The sequence below is a fragment of the Carcharhinus amblyrhynchos genome, chromosome 6, assembly GCF_965287045.1.
Source record: "Carcharhinus amblyrhynchos chromosome 6, sCarAmb.v2.hapA, whole genome shotgun sequence".
In the NCBI taxonomy this organism is placed as follows: domain Eukaryota; kingdom Metazoa; phylum Chordata; class Chondrichthyes; order Carcharhiniformes; family Carcharhinidae; genus Carcharhinus; species Carcharhinus amblyrhynchos.
In genome coordinates this window covers 36,778,194-36,800,226 of record NC_137329.1, presented here as the reverse complement: position 1 = coordinate 36,800,226, position 22,033 = coordinate 36,778,194, and the positions used below count along the sequence as shown (strand labels likewise).

Genomic DNA, 22,033 nt, shown 5'->3' with positions numbered 1-22,033 from the left:
AGGGCAGGACTTGGTCAGTTAATGGTAGGGTACTGGGGAGAGTTACAGAACAAAGAGATCTAGGGGTACATGTTCATAGCTCCTTGAAAGTGGAGTCACAGGTGGACAGAGAGGTGAAGAAGGCATTTGGCGTGCTTGGTTTCATCGGTCAGAACATTGAATACAGGAGTTGCGATGTCTTGTTGAAGTTGTACTAGATTTTGGTAAAGCCACACTTGGAATACTGTGTGCAATTCTGGTCACCCTATTATAGAAAGGATGTTATTAAACTAGAAAGAGTGCAAAAAAGATTTACTAGGATGCTACTGGAACTTTAATAGGTTGAGTTATAAGAAGAAGCTAAATAGACTGGGACTTTTTTCCCAGAGCGTAGGAGGCTGAGGAGTGACCTTATAGAAGTCTATAAAATAATGAGGGGCATAGACAAGGTAGATAGTCAATATCTTTTCCCAAAGGTAGAGGAGTCTAAAACTAGAGGGCATAGGTTTAAGGTGGGAGGGGAGAGATACAAAAATGCCCAAAGGGGCAATTTTTTCACACAGATGGTGATGTGTCTGGAACAAGCTGCCAGAGGTAGTAGTAGAGGTGAGTACAATTTTATCTTTTAGATAATTACATGGGTACAATGGGTATAGAGGGTTATGGGCCAAATGTGGGCAATTGGAATTAGCTTAGGGGTTTTAAAAAAAAAGGCGTCATTGACAAGTTGGGCCGAAGGGCCTGTTTCCATGCTGTAAACTTTTCTGATTCCATGACTTCAAAATGCCATTTTTCCTGTTTCTAGCATTGTGATGCAAAGGTGTTCAATCTAATCTAGCTTTATTCTTTGTGCACTGGAGTATGATTTTCTTCTACATTATGTAGGCATTTTCTTCATGCCTTGCATTGGTACAGCTCTTTTAACAAAGTAGTATATCCAAAGGCATTTCACAGGAGAGTTATAAAACAAAATTGGACACTGATTTTAGGACATATGACCAAAAACTTGATAAGAGGTAGGTGTTTTAAACAAATAGTTTAAAGGGAGAGTAGAGGCTTAGGGTATGAATCCTAGAATGTAGGGCCAAGACATCTGAAGGCATGGCTGTCAGTGGTGAAGTAATTCTAATTGAGGATGCTCAAAAGGCCAGAATTGGAGGCGTGCAGAGATCTCTGTCTTGTGAGGTTGGAGGAAGGTACAGAGATATGGAGGGATTTGAAAACAGGGATGAGACTCTCAAAATGAGGCCACTGTAGCTCATGTGAGCACTTGGGTAAAATGTGATTTGGACTCGGTATGAGTCAGGGCACAGGCAGCAGAGTTTGGATCGACGTGAGAGATGGAAGATAGGCTGGCCAAAATCTAGGAAGGTTATTTAGGATGGACATGAACTCACTGGAGCGGGTGCAGAGGAGATTTACCTGGATGCGCCTGGGATGGAACATTTAAGTTGTGAAGAGAGGTTGGGTAGGCTTGGGTTGTTTTCTCTGGAGTAGAGAAGACTGATGGGGTGACCTGATTCATGTGCTCAAGATTGAGGGGCATGGACAGGGTGGATAGGGAGCAGCTGTTCCCCTTAGATGAAGTGTCGGTTTACAAGGGGACACAAGCTAAAAGTGAGGGATGGGAAGTTTGGGGAAAAATGTTTTTACTCAGAGGAGGTGACAATCTGGAATGCACTACCTGGGAGGGTGGTGAAGGCTGGATATTGCACATACTTTAAAAAGTATCTGGATGAGTACTTGGTATGCCATAATGTTCAAGGCTTTGGGCCAAGTGCTGGCAAGTGAGGTTAGGTTGCCAGATCAGGGCATTTTATGTGCGATGTGGACTCGATGAGCCGAAGGGCTGCTTGTTCTCTGTAGGATTCTGTGATTCAGTGATAGAGGTGACAGAGGCGGACCCGAGGGTTTCAGCAGCAAATGGATTGCGATGAACACAAGATGATGGTGTTCATAATCTTGAATGTATCAATCAGGTCACCCCGTCAGCCTTCTCTACTCCAAAGAAAACAACCCAAGCTTATCCAACCTCTCTTCATAACTTAAATGTTCCGTCCCCGGCAACATCCTGGTAAATCTCCTTTGCACCCCCTCCAGTGCGTTCACGTCCATCCTAAATAATAATCTTCTTAGATTTGACTATTCCAATGCTCTTCTGGTCAACCTATCTTCCATCCCTCCTGTTGATCCAAACTCTGCTGCCTATGTCCTGACTCACATTAAGTCCAAATCGCATATTACCTGTGTGCTCACATGAACTACAGTGACTCTGCTGCCTACGCCTAGGAACAGCCTAGGTAAAATTAAGGATTAGACATTGGTGATGGAGTGGATAAATCGTTTACTAAGCCAGAGTTTTAAATGGTCTAATTCAACCTGCAGTAGTTGCCAGAAAAAGGGATAGAACCAATGGATAAAACGTAAATATGTTTTGTTTTGTTATGCAATGTACTTAAAGGCCTTCTCAGACTTTAAATATTTCAAACATTTTAGCTGTTAATTGGAATCCTTTTGGAATTGTTGTGGAATGGTTTGCAAATATGATAAATATTGCTGTTTGGAGGCGTTTTCTAGTTTTAATAATTAGTTTCATCTGTGCAAAGGTTTACATCTCTTGTTCAAGCTATTTTGTATTTTTTCCGGCCAATCTGGGCTTTTACCCGAACTCCAGATCACATTATGGCTTTAAACATGGATGAAAGTGTTGAATTCCAGAGGTGAGATTGACTGCCATTAAGATTGAGGCAGAATTTGACCAGATCTGACAGCAAAATTGAAGTCAATGGGAAACAGGAGGAAAGTTCTCCACCAGATAGTCATCGCTAGCACAAAGGAACACAGTTGTGTTTGTTGATGGTCAATCATGTCAGCCCCAGGATGTCACTGGAGGAATTCCTCAGCAAAGTGGCCTAAGTCCAACTATCTGCTTCATCTTCATCGGTGACCTTCCCTAGAATGTAAGACCAGAAGTGGGAGTGTTTAATACCATTCAAAGTTGATCAGAAGCTGCAACAGTTCATATCCCTGTGCGGCAAGACCTGGACAAAATTCAGGATTGGGCCAACAAGTGGCAAGCAACCACACAAGTGCCAGGTAATGACCATTTCCAATAAGAATGTATCTAACCATCGGTCCTTGACACTCAATCGCGTTACCATTGCTGAATAGCTACACCATCAACAGCCTGGGGGTTATCATTAACCAAAAACTGAACTAGACCAGCCAATAGATAGGTGGCTGCCAAAGCAGATTTGAGGCTAGGACCTCTAAGGCACGTAACTCGCCTCCTGACTCACCAAAGCGTATTCACCATCAACAAAACACAAGTTAGAAGTGTGATGGAGTACTCTCCATTTGCCTGGATGAGTGCAGTTCCAACAATACCCAAGAAGCTCAACACCATTCAAGACAAAGCAACCTGCTTATGTGAGAAATCAAAGAATGACCAAGGTGGGGTTAGGGCCGGTCAAGGATAGTAGTAGGAACTTGTGCATGGAGTCAGAAAAGATAGGAGAGTTGCTGAATGAATACTTCAGTGTTCATCCAGGAGGGGGTCATGTTTTTGAGGATGAGTGTGAGATACAGGCTGATAGGCTGGAGGAGGTAGATGTTCTGAGGGAGGATGTATTAGCAATTTTGAAAAACCTGAAGGTTGACAAGTCCCCTGGGCTAGATGGGATACATCCTAGGATTCTTTGGGAGGCAAGGGATGAGATTGCAGAGCCTTTGGCTTTGATCTTTGGGTTCTCGCTGTCCAAGGAGGTAGTGCCAGAGCACTGGAGAATGGTGGATGTTGTTCCTCTGTTCAAGAAAGGAAATAGGAATGACCCTAGTAATTATAGGCCGGTTAGTCTTTCTTTGGTGGTCGGTAAGTTAATAGAAAAGATTCTGAGGGATAGGATTTATGACCATTTAGAAAGATGCAGTTTAGTCCAGGATAGTCAGCCTGATTCGTGAAGGGTAAGTCTTGCCTCACAAATTTGATTGAATTCTTTGAGGAGATAAGTAAGTGTTAGATGAAGGTAGAGCAGTTGATGTCGTAAAGATGGATTTTAGTAAGGTGTTTGATAAGGTTTCCCCATGGTAGGCTCATGAAGAAAATAAGGAAGTGTGAGATAGAGGGATATTTAGCCACTTGGATAAGTAACTGGCCATCTCATAGAAGACAGAGGGTGGTGGTGGATGGAAAATTTTCAGATTGGAGATCAGTACCAGTGGTGTACCGGGTCAGGATCAGTGCCAGGTCCTCTGCTACTTGTGATCTTTATTAATGACTTGGAGGTGGGCTGAAGGGTGGGTCAGTAAATTTGCTGATGACACCAAGATTGATGGAGTAGTGGATGAGGTGGAGGGCTCTTGTAGGCTGCAAAGAGACCTTGATAGGATGCAGAGCTGGGCAGAAAAGTGGCAGATGGAGCATAACCCTGATAAGTGCGAGGTGATTCATTTTGGGAGGACAAATTTGAATGAGGATTATAAGGTCACCGGCAGGGTTCTGAGGAATGTGGAGGAACAGAGTAACCTTGGGGTTCATATCCACAGATCTCTGAAGGCTGCCACTCAAATGGATAGAGCTGTGAAGAAGGCTTATAGTGTGTTAGCGTACATTAATGGGGTTTGAGTTCAAGAGCCGTGGGGTTATGCTGCAACTGTACAGGACCTTGGTGAGACCATATTTGGAATATTGTGTGCAGTTCTGCTCACCTCACTGTAAGAAAGATGTGGAAGCATTGGAGAGAGTGCAGAGGAAATTTACCAGGATGATGCCTGGTTTGGAGGGTAGGTCTTTTGAGGAAAGGTTGAGGGAGCTAGGGCTCTTCTCTTTAGAGCGGAGGAGGGTGACAGGCAACTTAATAGATGTTTACAAGATGATGAGGGGGATAGATAGAGTGGACGTTCAGAGACTATTTCCTCAGGTGGATGTAGCTGTTACTGGGGGGCATAACTATAAGGTTCATTGTGGGAGATATAGGAGGGATGTCTGAGGTAGGTTCTTTACTCAGAGCGTGGTTGGGGTGTGGAATGGACTGCCTGCTGTGATAGTGGAGTCAGACAGTTTAGAAACTTTCAAGCGATTATTGGATAGGCACGTGGAGCACACCAGAATGATAGGGAGTGGAATAGCTTGACCTTGGTTTTGGACAAAGCTCAGCACAACATCGAGAGCTGAAGGGCCTGTACTGTGTTATACTGTTCTGCGTTCTAATTGGCACCCTGTCCACAAAACATTCACTTCCTCTGTGCCTGTCGCTCAGTGGCAGCAGTTTGTGCCATTTAAAAGATGCATTGCAGGAATTTTTCTTGGCTCTTTAGACAGCACCTTCCAAATCCATAACTTCTACTTCCTAGAAGAACAGTGGAAGTAGTAGGTGCTTGGTACTTGCCTGCAAGTTCTCCTTCAAGTCACACTATATTCAAATTTGGGAATGTATCACCATTCCTTTATCATTGCTACACCAAAATTCTGAAAGTCCAAGTTTAACAGCACTGGGGTGTGCTACACTGTATGATGTGCAATTTTTCAGAAGGCATCATACCATCATCTGATAAAGGGCAATTAAGGATGGACAATAAATGCTGGCCTTGCCAGCAATGGCTCAGATTACACAAAAGAATGAAGAAACTTACAGCCAACAACAGTGCATTTGAGATATGCGCAGATGTTTGTGAATAATGCTACTCTGAATTATTGGGTGGTAGTGGAATATTGTCAATTTCTTGATATCAGGTTAAAAATCAATTTGAAATTTGAACAAGAAATGTAATTGCAAGTTTCAAACAAATTGCGATATCCACTAAAGAAAAACTGACCCATTATTCATGCTTTCACTCTGTGACGAAAATGTGGATGAAATGGGTTTTGAGAGTTATTCTTCGAATGGTTGGCATATGCATGTTATATTTAATAGCGATTAGATAGTGAAATAGAATTGAAACACTTTTTCAGTTTGCAAAAAAGATCAAAACATAACAAAAGGAAATTAACTTTACAATATGATGGTCATACTTCTTTGGCCAACTCTGAAAAGTATGTTTCATATCCTTTGGGTTCTTAAGAACATTGCAGTCAGGAAATGGAAGTTATTTCCAAAGAAATTCCAGAGCTTGTATTATCAGCAGGATGCTGTTACTTTTTTTAAATACTGTTTTTTGAAGAAGGAACTCTATCTGTTGATGAGTCAGTGGCTTGTTATTGGTGACTTGTGCATGTGTATTATTTAGTGCAGGAAACTTTATTGGCCTTGTGCAGCAATCTGAAGGGGTTAAGTAAACATTCTGAAGAAGCAAACATGTTTGACAGTGATGATTACTGTTAGCTCATGACTTCAGAGTGATAGTTCAGTATTCTCATGGATCCACCAGGGCTTAAAGACTAAAAGATAATGATGTAGCACCATCAATGGCTATAACTGTTTTGTGACACTGAAGTACTGTACACATTTATCACTTGAGTTTGGCTTTTGCTAAATGCATAATTTTAAAACTGGTTGTTCTTCCATAAACGTAGAACATAAGAACATAAGAAATAGGAGCAGGAGTAGGCCAACCAGCCCTTCGAGCCTGCCCCGCCATTCAATAAGATCATGGCTGATCTGTCGTGGCTCAGTTCCACATTCCCGCCCTCTCCCCATAACCCTTAATCCCCTCTCTTATCAAAAACCCATCAACCCGCGTCTTAAAAATATTTAGCGAGGTAGCCTCCACCACTTCAACGGGCAGAGAATTCCAGAGATTCACCACCCTTTGAGTGAAGAAGTTCCTCCTCAACTCTGTTCTAAACTGCCCCCCCCTTTATCTTGAGGCTGTGCCCCCTAGTCCTACTATCCTTTCTGAGCGGGAAGAGTCTCTCCACCTCTATCCTATCCATCTCATTCATCATCTTATACGTCTCAATGAGATCTCCCCTCGTTCTTCTAAACTCTAATGAGTACAAGCCTAATTTATTCAGCCTCTCCTCATAGCTCAACCCCCTCAACTCCGGCATCAGCCTAGTAAACCTCCTCTGCACTTCCTCCAAGGCCAAAATATCCTTGCGTAAGTAGGGCGCCCAAAACTGCACACAGTACTCCAGCTGCGGCCTCACCAATGCCCTATACAGCCGCAGCAAGACCTCCCTACTTTTATATTCAATCCCCCTCGCTATGAAGGCCAGCATCCCATTCGCCTTCCTGACCACCTGCTGCACCTGCAAGCTGGGTTTTTGCGACTCATGCACAAGGACCCCGAGGTCCCTCTGCACCGTCACCTGCTGCAGTTTTTCTCCACGTAAGTAATAATCCTTCCTACCATTATTCCTACCAAAGTGGACCACCTCGCACTTGCCAACATTAAATTCCATTTGCCATTTCCTGGCCCATTCGCCCAGCCTATCTAGATCCTTCTGTAGACTCTCCACACCCTCCGCACAATTTGCCTTTCCACCAATTTTGGTGTCATCAGCAAATTTCGACACCCTACACTCGGTTCCTTCCTCCAGATCATGTAGTTGGAGAAGAATATTGTTAAATGCTGCTTGGTTAAACTACAGGCATTAAAATTGGATTATCACAAGACCGGTTAGATATGATTTCTCATCTTTGCCCATATAACTCTAGTGTAAGGAACCCTGTTGCTCTGGAGAGTCAAAAGTAACCTAGATGTGTAATGACTACATCAAGAATGTTCACATGCTGCTGTAAATTGCTGCAACAGAAAAAGTAGTTCAGTGTGATCAGTTGGAAAAAATGTCAGTAGTCAATGAAAATCTTTATTGGTGAAGTCCTGTTTGAAAATTATTTGGTGAAAAATAACTGAAGTAAAATGTGAACAATCAATTTTTGTGACAGTCATCGGCGAGTTATGGATTTGATTTATTATTGTCATATGTATTGGGATACAGTGAAAAGTATTGTTTCTTGCGTGCTAAACAGACAAAACATACTGCCCATAGAATACATAGGGGAGAAGGAAAGGAGAGGGTGCAGAATGTAATGTTAGTCATAGCTAGGGTGTAGAAAAAGATCAACTGAATATAAGGTAGGTGCATTCAAAGATCTGATGGCAGCAGCTCAGAAGTTGTTCTTGAGTTGATTGCTATGTGATCTTAGACTTCTGTATCTTTCTCCCGACGAAATAAAGTGGAAGAGAATATGCCTGGCGTGTCTGAGGTCCTTGATTATGCCAGCTGCTTTTCCAAGGCAGCAGGAAGAGTAGATTGAATCAATGGAGGGGAATCTGGTTTGCATGATGGATTGGGCTACGTTCACAACTCTTTGTAGTTTCTTGTGGTCTTGGTCAGAGCAGGAGCCATACCAAGCTATGATACATCTGAGTAACTGTAAGACAGTTGGAATCATGAGATATTTGAGGTTTGGGTCACATTTTCAGATGCTTCCCAGTGCAGGGCAATTCCCCAAAAGAAGTTTGAACATCCTGGGCAGTTGTTGTGCTATGTTTACCTTGAAAATTCCAGCTGGATATAGGGGGTGATTCCTTAGCACATCTTTTTGGTAACCCTCAGAAACTTTGCCTTGGAGCTTGGTGGTTACAGCCCTTGCAGCAGTTTCAAATGTTTGCCGGTGTTTTTACCATAGAAAAACAAAGAAGAAAGAAAATTACAGCGCAGGAACTGACCCTTCGGCTGTCCAAGCCACACCGACCATGCTGCCTGACTTAACTAAAACCCTCTACCCTTCCGATGACCATATCCCTCTGTTCCCATCCTGTTCATGTACTTGTCGAGATGCCCCTTAAAGGTCACTACCGTATCTGTTTACACAAATGGCAACAGCGCCCCCCCACCCCCCCAAAAAACCCGGCAACGAGTTCCAGGCATCCGCTACACTCTGTGTAAAAAATCTGTCCCGTACAACTCCTTTAAACCTTGTCCCTCACATCTTAAAACCTATGCGCACCGTGGGAAAAAGCTTCTGACTATCCACTTTGTCCATGCCTCTCATAATCTTGTAGACTTCTATCAGGTCTCCCCTCAACCTCCGTCGTACAGTGAGAACAAGCCAAGTTTCTCCAACCTCTCCTCATAGCTAATACCCTCCATACCAGGCAACATCCTGGTAAATCTTTTCTGTACCGTCTCCAAAGCGTCCACATCTTTTTGATAGTCTGATGACCAGAATTGAACGCTATGTTCTAAGTGCAGCCTCACTAAGGTTATATGAAGCTGCAAAATGACTTGCCAATTTTTAAACTCAGTACCCTGGCCAATGAAAGCAAGCATGCTGTATAGCTTCTTGGCTACCTTCTTCACCTGCATTGCCACTTTCAGTGACCAGTGTACCTGTACACCCAGATTTCTTTATCTGTCAATACTCTTAAGGGTTCTGCCGTTTACTGTATATTTCTTATCTGTATTAGACCTTCCAAAATGAATTACCTCACATTTGTACAGATTAAACGCCATCTGCCATCTCTCTGCCCAAATCTCCAACTGATCTATTTCTTGCTATATGCTCCGATGGTGTTCATCGCTATCCGCATATCCACCAACCTTTGTGTCATCCGCAAACTAGTTATTACATTTTACAGTTAGATTTTCCTCTCACAGCCGTCCATTCAGAAACACACCCTTCCACTCCTTCCCTTTGTCTTCTTTGACTGAACCAGTTTTGTACGGACCTTGCTAGCTCACCTCTGATCCCATGCGACTTCACCTTCTGCACCAGTCTGCCATGCGGGACCTTGTCTCAAAGGCTTTACTGAAGTCCATGTAGACATCATCTACTGCCCTACCCTCATCGATCATCTTTGTCACTTCCTTGAAAACTTGATCAAGTTCGTGAGACACAACCTCCCCTTCACAAAAGAATTAGAGTTTGGAAAATTGTGTGTGGTAATATTGTTGAGAAAAATAGTCAGTATTAATCCAGTGATGTGTACTTAATGAAGACTGCTATTTTTCTTCCTAAATTCCCAAATGTAAATTCCTGATTTTTAAAAAAGAAATCCACAACTTATGGTACTTAGGTGATATAAATGCTGCTAACTTGATGAGAGGACAAATGTGTTAAATACCATTCATTTAGCATGCACAATATGATGCTCCACTATGTCTGTTGTATACGACCAAAACAGGAAATGTGCATGTAATGTCAGAACACATGATGTACTTAAGGAAATGTTGACTGAGGACATTATGGTCAATCTTTTTAATACATTTTCAAGCAGTGACCTAAAAATGTAATTCAATAGAGTTGTGCTTTTGCATTTTACTTGTTTTGTGTTTCCACTATTAATGGTTTAATTAAAAACATACTGTATTCTATTGAAAACATAGGAAAAGGCATCTCATGGGAACTGTGGGCAGTGTTTTGCATACTTTAAATGGAATGTGTGTAATGATACATTTTGGCCTTCATTTCAGTTTGTTTCACGGACGAAACAGCCCTATGACTGTCAGCTATCCACTTCTGGGAATTGATTTAGGAGAAGAATTCTTAGAAGAATAAGAGGCGTCATGATTAAAACACATAAGATTGTAAGGGATCGTGACTGGTTGGAAGTGGAGAGAATGTTTCCTCTTGTGGGAGAATCTAGAGCTAGGGGTCACTGTTTAAAAATAAGGGGTTGCCCATTTAAAAGGGAGATTAGGAGAATTTTTTCTCAGGGTTGTGAGGCTTTCAAACATTCTTCTTGAAAAGGTTGCAGAAACATAGCCTTTGAATATTTTTAAGGCAGTGGTGGATAGTAAGCAAGGTGGGTTGGATCATTGGGCTTGGTAGGATGCAGATTTGAGGCTACTATCAGATCAACCACGATCTTATTTAATGGTGGAGCAAGCTTGAAGGGCCGAATGGCTTATTCCTACTCTTTGTTCGTATGTTTGTTTGTACGGCAAAACAATATGTAGCTGAACTGAAGATGACTGGTATTAGGTTTAGTGATAATAAATTTCAACATGCTTTCCAGCAAATGTTGACCTAACAGTTTGGTACATTTGTTAAAGTCATTCAGATTTGGTATTGTTATTTTGTTCTTCAGCATTAATTAGTTCATGTTGCAAGTATCGAATACATTTGAGGTTTGGGATACTTGGTGCAGTCAATATACTTGATATAATTATGCTTAATTTTTAAAATTCAGTCATGGGATGTGGGCGATGCTGGCTCTGCCACCATTTCTTGCCCATCCCTAATTGTCCTTGTGGCTTGCTGGGCCATTTTAGAGTCAACCGCATTGCTGTGAATCTGGAGCCACATAGAGGCCAGACCAGTTAGGGAAGCCAATTTTATTCCCTAAAGGACACTAGTGAACCATATGCATTTTTATAACAATCAACAATGATTTCATGATCATGGACTTTTAATAAAGCATCTCTCAAGAATAACTAAAAAAGTCCTCATTTTTTCTTTATTATTGGCAGATTGGTAATAGTGACAAGTCAGTGTTTTATTTCATATCCCTTGTTAATCTGAAGATATAAAGAGAGAATTCCACTTCTCTCTCAGCTTTGTTGTGTGTAGGCCAGGCCAGGTATAAGTTGAATGGTTTGTTTTCCAAATGACATTAGTGATCTATTTGGCTTCAATTACATTTTCAGAGAATTACATATCTAGTAAGCTGCATGTATTGATCTCCCAATTGTGTACAGGTTCAGGAGCTGAAGGGAATTATTGACTATTGTCCTTGTACATTCAAGTTATATTTTAAAATTCTTTCATGGATGTGTACCTCTGGTAAGGCATATTTGATACCCAAACTTAATTACCTTAAGTTTGTCAGCTATCCACTTCTGGGAATTGATTTAGGAGAAGAATTCTTAGAAAAATAAGAGGCGTCATGATTAAAACACATAAGATTGTAAGGGATCATGACTGGTTGGAGGTGGAGAGAATGTTTCCTCTTGTGGGAGAATCTAGAGCTGGGGTCACTGTTTAAAAATAAGGGGTTGCCCATTTAAAAGGGAGATTCAGAGAATTTTTTCTCAGGGTCGTGAGTGCCATGTTTTTGACCCAGCAACAGTGAAGGAATGATGATACAGTTCCAAGTCAGGATGGTATGATATTTAGCTGGCATTGTAGTAAAGGACCTACAAAATACACTTGTTACTACAGATCTGTGTAACAAGTTGTTAAAGTTTGCAAGTTATGTTTCTTTCACTCAGCATTTCAATTACAATGTTGGATTGTGCAAGAATTAAATTGTAGAACAATGTTTAATTTTAATCAACCTCTTCTTTTCAAAGGGATCCAACAAGTGTTCAGCCTTTTCTGTGCCGTGCTCACAGAAAATAAGGTTCTTTTTCATTCAACCAGCTATCAGAGACTTAGTGAAGCATCCAGAGCACTAGAGTCCTTAATATTTCCTCTAAAGTATAGGTGAGACTTTTATTTTATGGTACAGTTTAATACATTATATGAAATAATGTTTTCCTGCTTTCCTATACTACTTACTTAGATTCATTTCCAAGTAATTGTTAAGAATGTATCAATTTCAAAGTGCATAAATGACAATTCATAGATTCACTTTCTGGGGAGTCCAAAATATAGGCATGAACTAACAACACAACTGGCAGTTTAAGACAAGAGGTATAGATGTATAGGAGGATGGCACTGGGACAGGTAAAGAAACAAATGGTGTGCAGAGGCTTATATGGGAAAAACAGTTATCACCCATGGCTGCTGTCCAGAGACAAAAAAAGCAAATGGGAGTGCGTTCTGAAATTGTCGAATGTATTGTTGAGCCCGGAAAGCTGTACAATGCCTAATTAAAAGATAAGATGCCATGCTCTCAGCTTATGTTGAGTTTCAAAGATGTCCACTTTGATTAGCTATGCAAACTTCCTCTAGATGAATTTTTTACTTGTCCCATTTTCCACCTCGTTTTACCATTTAACCTTGCCTTTCTTACAATCTGTTATAGACCTCAACTTTTGTTATTTTCCTCATCTTCCCCTTTCTCTGCCTCTTCCAATTAAATATGTATATTTACCCTTTGTTTTGTAATTTTAATCACCATAGCAATGTCAGGCCACATTGGCATTTCTCAGATGACTGATGACCTCAAACTAATTCCCTCTTTCCAAAGTTGTCCCTAAATTCACTTTGTAAAGGGATCATCTCAAAAGAGAATACAATTTTTTCCCAAAGCACTGGGGTCATCATAAAAGCCTTTTCCCAAAGTATGTCAGACAATCTACCATTTTAATGCCAGGTGAGGGCCAGTTTTCTGTAGTTAATTCACATCCATTAGGAGCTGGGTTGTTAATTCCCAAATCAATTACATGTAAACTTTTTCCAGCAAATGTAGAATAAAGCCTATCATTGCATTGTTATGGAGCAAAATAAATGAGAGCATTCAACACATTGTGGATCTCACCCATCAATGTCAACTGGATACTGTCCCTCAATTTCTTAATAAAGAAAAGCTAATAGTTTTGGAATTGTTGAGTGCTATTGTCAGTGCTGCTTTTTGTTGACTATTAGATGGTACAAGTTTGGTGATGCATAAATTCTTAAATTTGGGTGCTGTGTCTGGTAACTTCCAGTTCTGTTTGGGTACTTCAACTTTAATTATGATCATGGCTGATCATTCAATTCAGTAACCAGTTCACACTTTCCCCACTTATCTTTTCATCCTTTTAGAAAAAAGAACTATATCTAACTCCTTGAAAACATACAATGTTTTAGCCAGAACTGCTTTCTGGGTAGAGAATTCCACAGGCTCGCCACGCTCAGTGTAAAGAAGTTTCTTCTAATTTCAGACCTAAATGGTTGACCCCATATCTTCTGACTATGACCCCTGGTTCTGGACTCCCCTGCATTGGAAGCATCTTTCTTGTATCTACCATGTCTCATTGTGTTAGAATTTTATAGGTTTCCATGTGATTATCCCCACTCCCTCAATTTTTGTGTCATCTGTGAACTTACTTATCATACCTCTTACATTCATATCCAGATCATTAAGATACACCACAAAAAACAAGGGATACAGCATCAATCCTTGTGGAAAAGCACTGGACACAGCCTTCCAGTCACAATAACAACTTTCAATCATCAGCTGCCTCCTGCTACTAAGCCAAATTTGGATCCAGATTGCCAAATTGCCCTGGATTCCATGGTTTCCTGCCTTCTTCATTAGCATCCCATGTGGAACCTTGTTAAATGCCTTACTGAAGTCTATATAGATTACATCAAATGTACTACCGTCATCAAGACACCACCTTGAAAAAAAAATCAACTTCGTAAGACATGATCTCTCTTTGACAAAACCATGCTAACTATCCATGATTGATCCTTGCCTTCCTAAGTGAAGGTTAATTCTGCCCCTCAGAATTTCTTCCAGAAGTTTCCCTTCGGCTGAAATTAGATTCACTGGACTGTAATTTTGTGGTTCCTCCCTATTTGCCTTCTTAAATAATGGTATCATGTTAGCTGTCCTCCAGTCCTCTGTCACCTCTTCTGTATAAGACGTAAGTGAGTCTTCTTACTGTGTTTACTCCAGTCCAATGCCGGCACCTGCACATCATGAGTATCACCTTTTCTGTAGCTAGAGAAGATTTGATAATTATTTCACAGCTGCTACAATCGCCTCTCTTGCCTTGTATCGCAGGCTGTGATACATTTCGTCTGGGCCTGGGGATTTATCCACTTTTAGGCTGGCTAAAACAATTAATACTTCCTCCCTCTCAATGTTAAGTTGTTCAAGTAAATCACAACACCCTCACTATTGCATTAATTCTGTCTTTAACCATCAATGCAACTCCTCCATATTTTCCTTTTTGTCTGTCCTTCCTAAATACTAAATAGCCCTAGATGTTCAATTCCCATCCCTGGTCACCTGTAGCCATGTGTCTGTAATCCTGACCATTTCATACCCATTTAGATCTATTTGCGCAAGTAATTCATCCACTTAATTGTGAATGCTTCACACTTTGAGGCACAAAGCCATAAGGCTTGACCTTTTACCATCCTTGCCCTGTTCCCATTATTTTTCACTGTTGACCTATTTAGTTCTAGCTCTTGGTTTCTTTGCTTAACACTTATCTCATTTCCCTTCCTGTCTTATTTCCCCACCCTTTGACTCGTAACACAGTTTCCCAGACCCTTGCCATTTTGGTTTAAACCCTCCCCAGCCAATCCAGCAAATACTCTCCCCGGAACATCAGTCCCTGTTCTGCTCACGTCCAGTATGTTGGTCCCACCTCCCCCTGAATCAGTTCCAATGTCCCAGGAATCTGAAACTCTGCCCCTCACATTTCTCTTCAGTCACACATTAGAACATAATTTGATATATCCTGTTATTTCTGCTCTGACTAGCATGTGGCACTGAGATCACTACCTTTTGTGGTCCTACTTAATTCCTAACTCCCTATATTCTGTTTTTAAAACATCATCCCTTTTTGTATTAATATCATTTGAGCCATTGTATACCACAACCACTGGCTGTTCACCCTCCCCTCCAGAATGCCCTGTAGCCACACTGAAATCCTAGCACCAAGAAGGCCACCTGGAGTCTCAATGGTGGCCTCAGAAATGTCTATCTAGTCCCCCTAAAATTGAATCCATTATAACTATTGCACTCTTTCATTTTTTAACCCATCTCCCATGCAGCAGAGTTAGCTATGGTGCAACATACATGGCTGCTGCTTTCCTCTGAGGCCATTCCCCCTAACAATATCCAAAGAGATGTAATGTTTTTCTCAGGGGAATGGCCACAGGAGATTCCTGTACTGCCTGCCTAGTTCTCTTGTTTTCCCTTATGGTCACCCAGTCTCTCCCAGCCTGTGGAGTCTTATCCTCTGGTGTGACCACCTCTCTATATGTGCTTTCCATGATACTCTCCACCTTTCATGTGCTCCACATGTCCCCAGCTGTCACTCTTGCACTGAAACTCAGGCAATCAGGAGCTGCATTTGGAGATACCTCATGCATACATGCTGACCCCCAGACACTGAAAATGTTCCTGGCTTCCCACATAAAGCAAGAAGAACACACCATGGCTTTGAGCTCTCCTGCCATAACTTATCCCTTGAAACATTTGGAAGGTATTTAAAATCAAACAATATCATTTACTCTAAGGCCTTCCTTTCCTTGTCCTTATTATTGCACAATATAGCCCTTACATGCCATAAACCACAAAATGAAGACCTTACATGCCATAAGCAATCAAAGTAGTAAATACTTAACTGACCATACTCACCCAATCAGCTGTGTCCACTAGCTCTGTGTCCCTTTTGAATCCTGGTGTCATCTCAGAAGCTCCAAACTCCAAGGGAACACTCCAGTTTCCCACTGCACTCATATGTTTTCTTCCTCCTCTCGCATTCTCTTCTAGATGCTGCTCAGGTACATAATCTAGGTGGAGAACTAGAAGGCATTTAACCCCCCAAGAATTCTATGCAGCTAGAGTGTCAATACACATTAGGTGCTGTTGTCCCAGATTGAGTTTTTGATGCACAATCTTCTGAATTGAAGGAAATGTTGCTCCCAACTGAACCAAACTGAAAATGAAGGCAGCCTGTTTTATTGAATAGCACAAATAAAATGAGTTTAATTCTAGCTAGATAGGTTTTTACAACACTAAGAACATTTCCGTGCGTTTTTACTTTTTGAAGGAAAGAAATTAGCAGTTAAGTATTAACTGAAATTTCAATTCCCATTTTGTTGTTGGATTATTTATATATGAAAAGTTGAACTGGTTTTATTGATGTTTTAATAGTATTAAAATGACACACAGATATCTTGACTCTGCTCAACTGATTGAACAAAAGAATGTTATAGTTCCTTATGTTTGCATTTACTTAGAGTTAAACATGAAAACATGTTGGCCAGGAAAAACAACTGTCTTTCATTGAATCATGTTTTATCACCAGTAAATCTATTAAGAAGTGGCATTGCAGATTGCATTTTTAAATCTGTTATTTATTAAATACTGTCGACAGAACAGCCCAAGGGGGGTTCTGACTGAGAACTTGGTGCAAAAATTGTGACTGCATCTTAATTTTTTTGTTTCTGCATGAGGTGATTAATGCTGCCAACTCTGTTTCCTTTTTGTTTTTCCCCAGTTACCCTTACATTCCGATTCTCCCTGCACGACTCCTGGAAGTGCTAAGCTCACCAACTCCATTTATCATTGGTGTGCACTCCATGTTTCACAGTGAAATTAATGATCTGGTATGTTGCAGCCCATTTGTATGTTTGTTTAGAAGCGCAGTTTGGATTTTTTCTAATTTTGTGTACTTTATTAGTAGCATTTTATTCTGCAAAATTATGTTAATCAGCAGCAAATCATTTACTGAAATTCTTTGTATTTTAAGTGTGTGAAATGTACTTGATTAACTATCTTTCTTCACATTACAATGCTGTTTAGTAAATGAGCAACATTTACACGTGAAAGAGAGGTCATTTTCTTTGTCTCGGTGTACTCCAGAGGAGGAATTGCTTAAAATCGCAAAGGGCTGTGTCCTTTCGTGATAGTAATACAGTTCCTCTGGAAAGGTTGGCACTGAAATCAAGTAAGCACAAATCATTGGAAATATTTTATCATTTATACGTAATTGATTGACTGATAATGCAGTGGGTAGTAATACAGGGATTGTCATCAACCTGTGAGAATGTTACCACTGGGGTCCCAGACTGTCTTGAGAGCTTGTTTGATTAAATATTTATAAATTATCTGGCTAAATTTGCAGATGATTCAAATCTTATGAAGATGTTGGACTCCAGGTCTTAACTGGATAAGCTACAGTTGGTTTTGAATATACTGAATTTGTTCTGAAATTTAAACTTGCAAACTTGAGGATCTGGGCTCCAATGAATATGTTGTGCATTTAATATTTGTAAGGCAGAGGTAGATAGATTATTGGTAAGCAAGAGCGTGACAGGTTATTGGGGTAGGCTGGTTGCAGGTTTGAGGTTACTGTCAAATCAGCCATGATCTTATTAAATGTTGGAGCAGGCTCAAGGGGCTGAATGCCAACTGCAGCTCTTTGCTTGTATGTTCATATATAAAACAAAATATTGCTACTTTTGGAACAGAATCAATTTTAGGAACTGGAATCTAAAATTTAGTGCAAGAGACTTTAGAGAGGTGGAGAAATATTTTGTGTTGTTAAGCTGTGGAATGCACCTCCAAAGGTAGTGGATAAAGCAGAGGTTATGTCAGCATGTAAGAGTATGTTAGAGAGGCTGCAAGAGAAAAAAGGAATAAAGTGATGAAGGGACAGGGCAGACACATAGGATTTGACACTGGTCCTGTGCAGAATAAACAGCTCATGAACTGTTGGGGCTGACTGGTCTATTTCATTTTCTGAAGCATCAAAGTAATTGTTATTACAGAATTCGTCCTCAATTTTTAATTTTTTACATTTTGTATGTTATTTCTTTCCAGTTAGATGTAATTGTCGCTGATTTGGATGGCGGTACAATTAAAATCCCAGAATGCATTCATCTCTCCCAGTTGCCAGAACCTCTCTTACATCAAACACAAACAGCCCTTTCTCTTGTAAGTTGATTCTCTGATAACAATATGATTTGAAATAAGAATTTTAACTTAAAGTATCATTGTTGATTTGTATTCAGAATTTAAGTTGCATTGTTGAACAAGTTGACCTAATTCTCGTCTATAGTAGGGTCAGTATGATTGTTATTGGAATACTCTTGAAATCTGTTTCTCTCTGGGGGTTAGGGGTGTCATACCACTGCACAAATTTGGCATGAATAGCGAGGACTTTTTTCACTTGCGGTTGCTTTTTTTGTTGCTTGACAAGTCATGCGCTCATGCATTGAAATCAGACTTTCCTGACAAAATTTAATTGAGCACCAACTATTTTTGTTCCTTTTGATTTTGTCCTTTTCCCTGTCACTTCATTCTCTTTCACCTTTTCTTTTCGCCACTAGCTCTGCCTTCTACCCTATCCCTCAACCTATGACTTTTCTACACAGCTTTTGTGTCATATTCCAAGACTCTTTCAGCCTCCCTCTTCACCCCAGAAATTTTCCAGTCCACATTATACTAGAGCTCAGAAGAGTAGGAGGTGACTTGATCTAAAACTTTAAGATCCTGAGGGGTATTTTCAGGTGGATGTGGAAAGATGTTTCCACTTGTTGGAGAATGCAGAACTAGGGGTCACTGTTTAATAAAAGGGGTTGCTCATTTAAGGCCGAGCTGAGGATAATTTTTTTCGCTGAGGGTCGTAAGTCTTTGGAACTCTTCCTCAAAAAGCAGCGGAACCAGAGTCTTTGAATATTTTTAAGCAGAACAAGATTGATTCTTGATTAACATGACAGTGCAAGATTATCAGTAGGTAGCAATGTGGGGATGAAGTTACAAGCAGATCAGCCATAATCTTACTGAATGGCGGAGCAAGCTTGGAAGGCTGAATAGCCTACACCTGTTAGTAAATTGTATGTTCGTATACTGAAGTTTATTACTGTCACAAGTAAGCTTACATTAACACTGCAGTGAAGTTACTGTGAAATCCCCTAATCACTGCACCCTGGTACCTGTTCAGATACACTGCGGGAGAACTTAGCATGGCCAATGCACCTAACTAACATGTCCTTTGGATTGTGGGAGGAAACCAGAACACCTGGAGTAAACCCACACAGACACAGAGAGAATGTACAGATTCCGCTCAGACACTGACCCAAGCCAGGAATCGAACCCTGGTCCCTGCCATTGTGAGGCAGCAGAGATAACCACTGTGCCATCATGCGAGGCTAACCTGTTCCTTTGATCCATTCATGCCACATAAAACACAAGTCATCATCAGGTATCCCTCAATTCAAGGATATTGTCTATTTATTGATATGAGTTTTCATGCCTTCATGTAACTGAACAGGTCAGTTTTCGAACAGCTTATCTTTGGACCCATGGACCAGAACATTCCACAAGGTAGTTGAACATAAGAACATAAGAAATAGGAGCAGGAGTAGGCCATCTAGCCCCTCGAGCCTGCCCCGCCATTCAATAAGATCATGGCTGATCTGTCGTGGCTCAGTTCCACATTCCCGCCCTCTCCCCATAACCCTTAATCCCCTTGCCTATCAAAAACCTATCAACCCTCGTCTTAAAAATATTTAGCGAGGCAGCCTCCACCACTTCAACGGGCAGAGAATTCCAGAGATTCACCACCCTTTGAGTGAAGAAGTTCCTCCTCAACTCCGTTCTAAAACCGCCCCCCATCCTGAGGCTGTGCCCTCTAGTCCTACTGTCCTTTCTGAGCGGGAAGAGCCTCTCCACCTCTATCCTATCCATCCCATTCAACATCTTATACGTCTCAATGAGATCTCCCCTCATTCTTCTAAACTCTAACGAGTACAAGCCTAGTTTATTCAGCCTCTCCTCATAGTTCAACCCCCTCAACTCCGGAATCAGCCTAATAAACCTCCTCTGCACTTCCTCCAAGGCCAAAATATCCTTGCGTAAGTGCAGCGACCAAAACTGCACACAGTACTCCAGCTGCAGCCTCACCAGTGCCCTATACAGCTGCAGCAAGACCTCCCTACTTTTATATTTAATCCCCCTCACTATGAAGGCCAGCATCCCATTCGCCTTCCTGACCACCTGCTGCACCTGCAGGCTGGGTTTTTGCGACTCATGCACAAGGACCCCGAGGTCCCTCTGCACTGTCGCATGCTGCAGTTTTTCGCCACGTAAGTAATAGTCCTTCCTACCATTATTCCTACCAAAGTGGACAACCTCACATTTGCCAACATTAAAATCCATTTGCCAGTTCCTGGCCCATTCGCCCAGCCTATCTAGATCCTTCTGCAGACTCTCCCCACCCTCTGCACAATTTGCCGTTCCACCAATCTTGGTGTCATCAGCAAATTTCGACACCATACACTCGGTTCCCTCCTCCAGATCATCTATATAAATGGTGAATAGCTGAGGCCCCAGCACCGACCCCTGGGGCACTCCACTAGTCACCAACCGCCAATCCGAATAGCACCCATTGACCCCCACTCTCTGCCTCCTATTTGACAGCCAATCCTCTATCCACGCTAACACCCTACCCCCAACTCCATGCCCCCTGACCTTCTGCAATAACCTCTTGTGAGGCACCTTGTCAAATGCCTTCTGAAAATCAAGAAAGACCACATCCACCGGTTCTCCTCTATCCACCGCCCTAGACACATCATCATAGAACTCCAATAAATTCGTCAGACACGACTTCCCCTTAATGAAACCGTGCTGCGTCTGCTCTTCCAAACAATTCTCCTCAAGATGCCTCGCTATTTTCTCCTTGATCACGGATTCTAACATTTTACCTACAACAGACGTTAAACTAACCGGCCTGTAATTCCCTGCCTTTTGCCTGCCACCCTTCTTAAACAACGGCGTAACATTAGCCGTTTTCCAATCTTCCGGCACTTCCCCGGAATCCAGCGATGTTTGGAAAATAATCACCAAGGCAACCACTATCACCTCCGCCATTTCCTTCAGAACCCTTGGATGCATTCCATCTGGTCCTGGGGACTTGTCCACAATCAGTCCCTCCAGTCTTTCGAGCACCGCCTCTCTAGTAACAATAATTTCATTCAGGCCCTCCACTCCTACCACCTTTCCATCGCTAACACCCGGCAAATTATTCACGTCCTCCTCCGTGAAGACCGAAACAAAAATGTTATTCAGGGCCTCAGCCATTTCCCCATCCCCTACCACTAATCCGGAGTGCAAGGTTTGCTTCCTTTTCTTGCTTCTCTGCTGCCATTCTGCCTCATTGTTAAGAAGTTGTCAACCAGCAAGTGATACAGTTTGATGTGCAAGTTGCCGTACTGAACAATTGGTAGCAAGCTTCTCCCATCATGAAAGTCAATGCTGCTGTGCTTCAAGGAGAGCTTCAAAGTGTCTTTAAGGCATTTTCTTTGTCTTTCCCTGAATCGTTGGCCATTTGAGAGTTGAGAAAACAGGACCCAACAGCAGAGATTTCTTGGCCACCTGGATACAATGTTTCATCTTTTGAAGATGATTTTGCTGGAGCTTTGCGTGAATACCAATGAAGCTGGCTTCAAGAAGAACAGTAATGTTTGTTCGATGGTCCTCCTGTTGAATTTGGAGGACGTGGTGGGCCACTGATATGCAGTCCAGATCTGATTGTAGTTCAGAA

At 41.5% G+C, this 22,033-nt stretch overlaps 1 protein-coding gene across 1 annotated transcript in view; it reads left to right on the top strand.

Moving 5' to 3' along the window:
* The window catches only part of sbf2 (SET binding factor 2), a 598,480-nt gene that overhangs the window by 302,815 nt on the left and 273,632 nt on the right, over nucleotides 1-22,033 (top strand). The window contains exons 7-9 of the mRNA XM_080190221.1: nucleotides 12,164-12,296; nucleotides 16,985-17,093; nucleotides 18,310-18,423. Coding sequence (XP_080046347.1) covers nucleotides 12,164-12,296; nucleotides 16,985-17,093; nucleotides 18,310-18,423 — 356 coding nt within the window. The remainder of the gene's footprint in view (nucleotides 1-12,163; nucleotides 12,297-16,984; nucleotides 17,094-18,309; nucleotides 18,424-22,033) is intronic.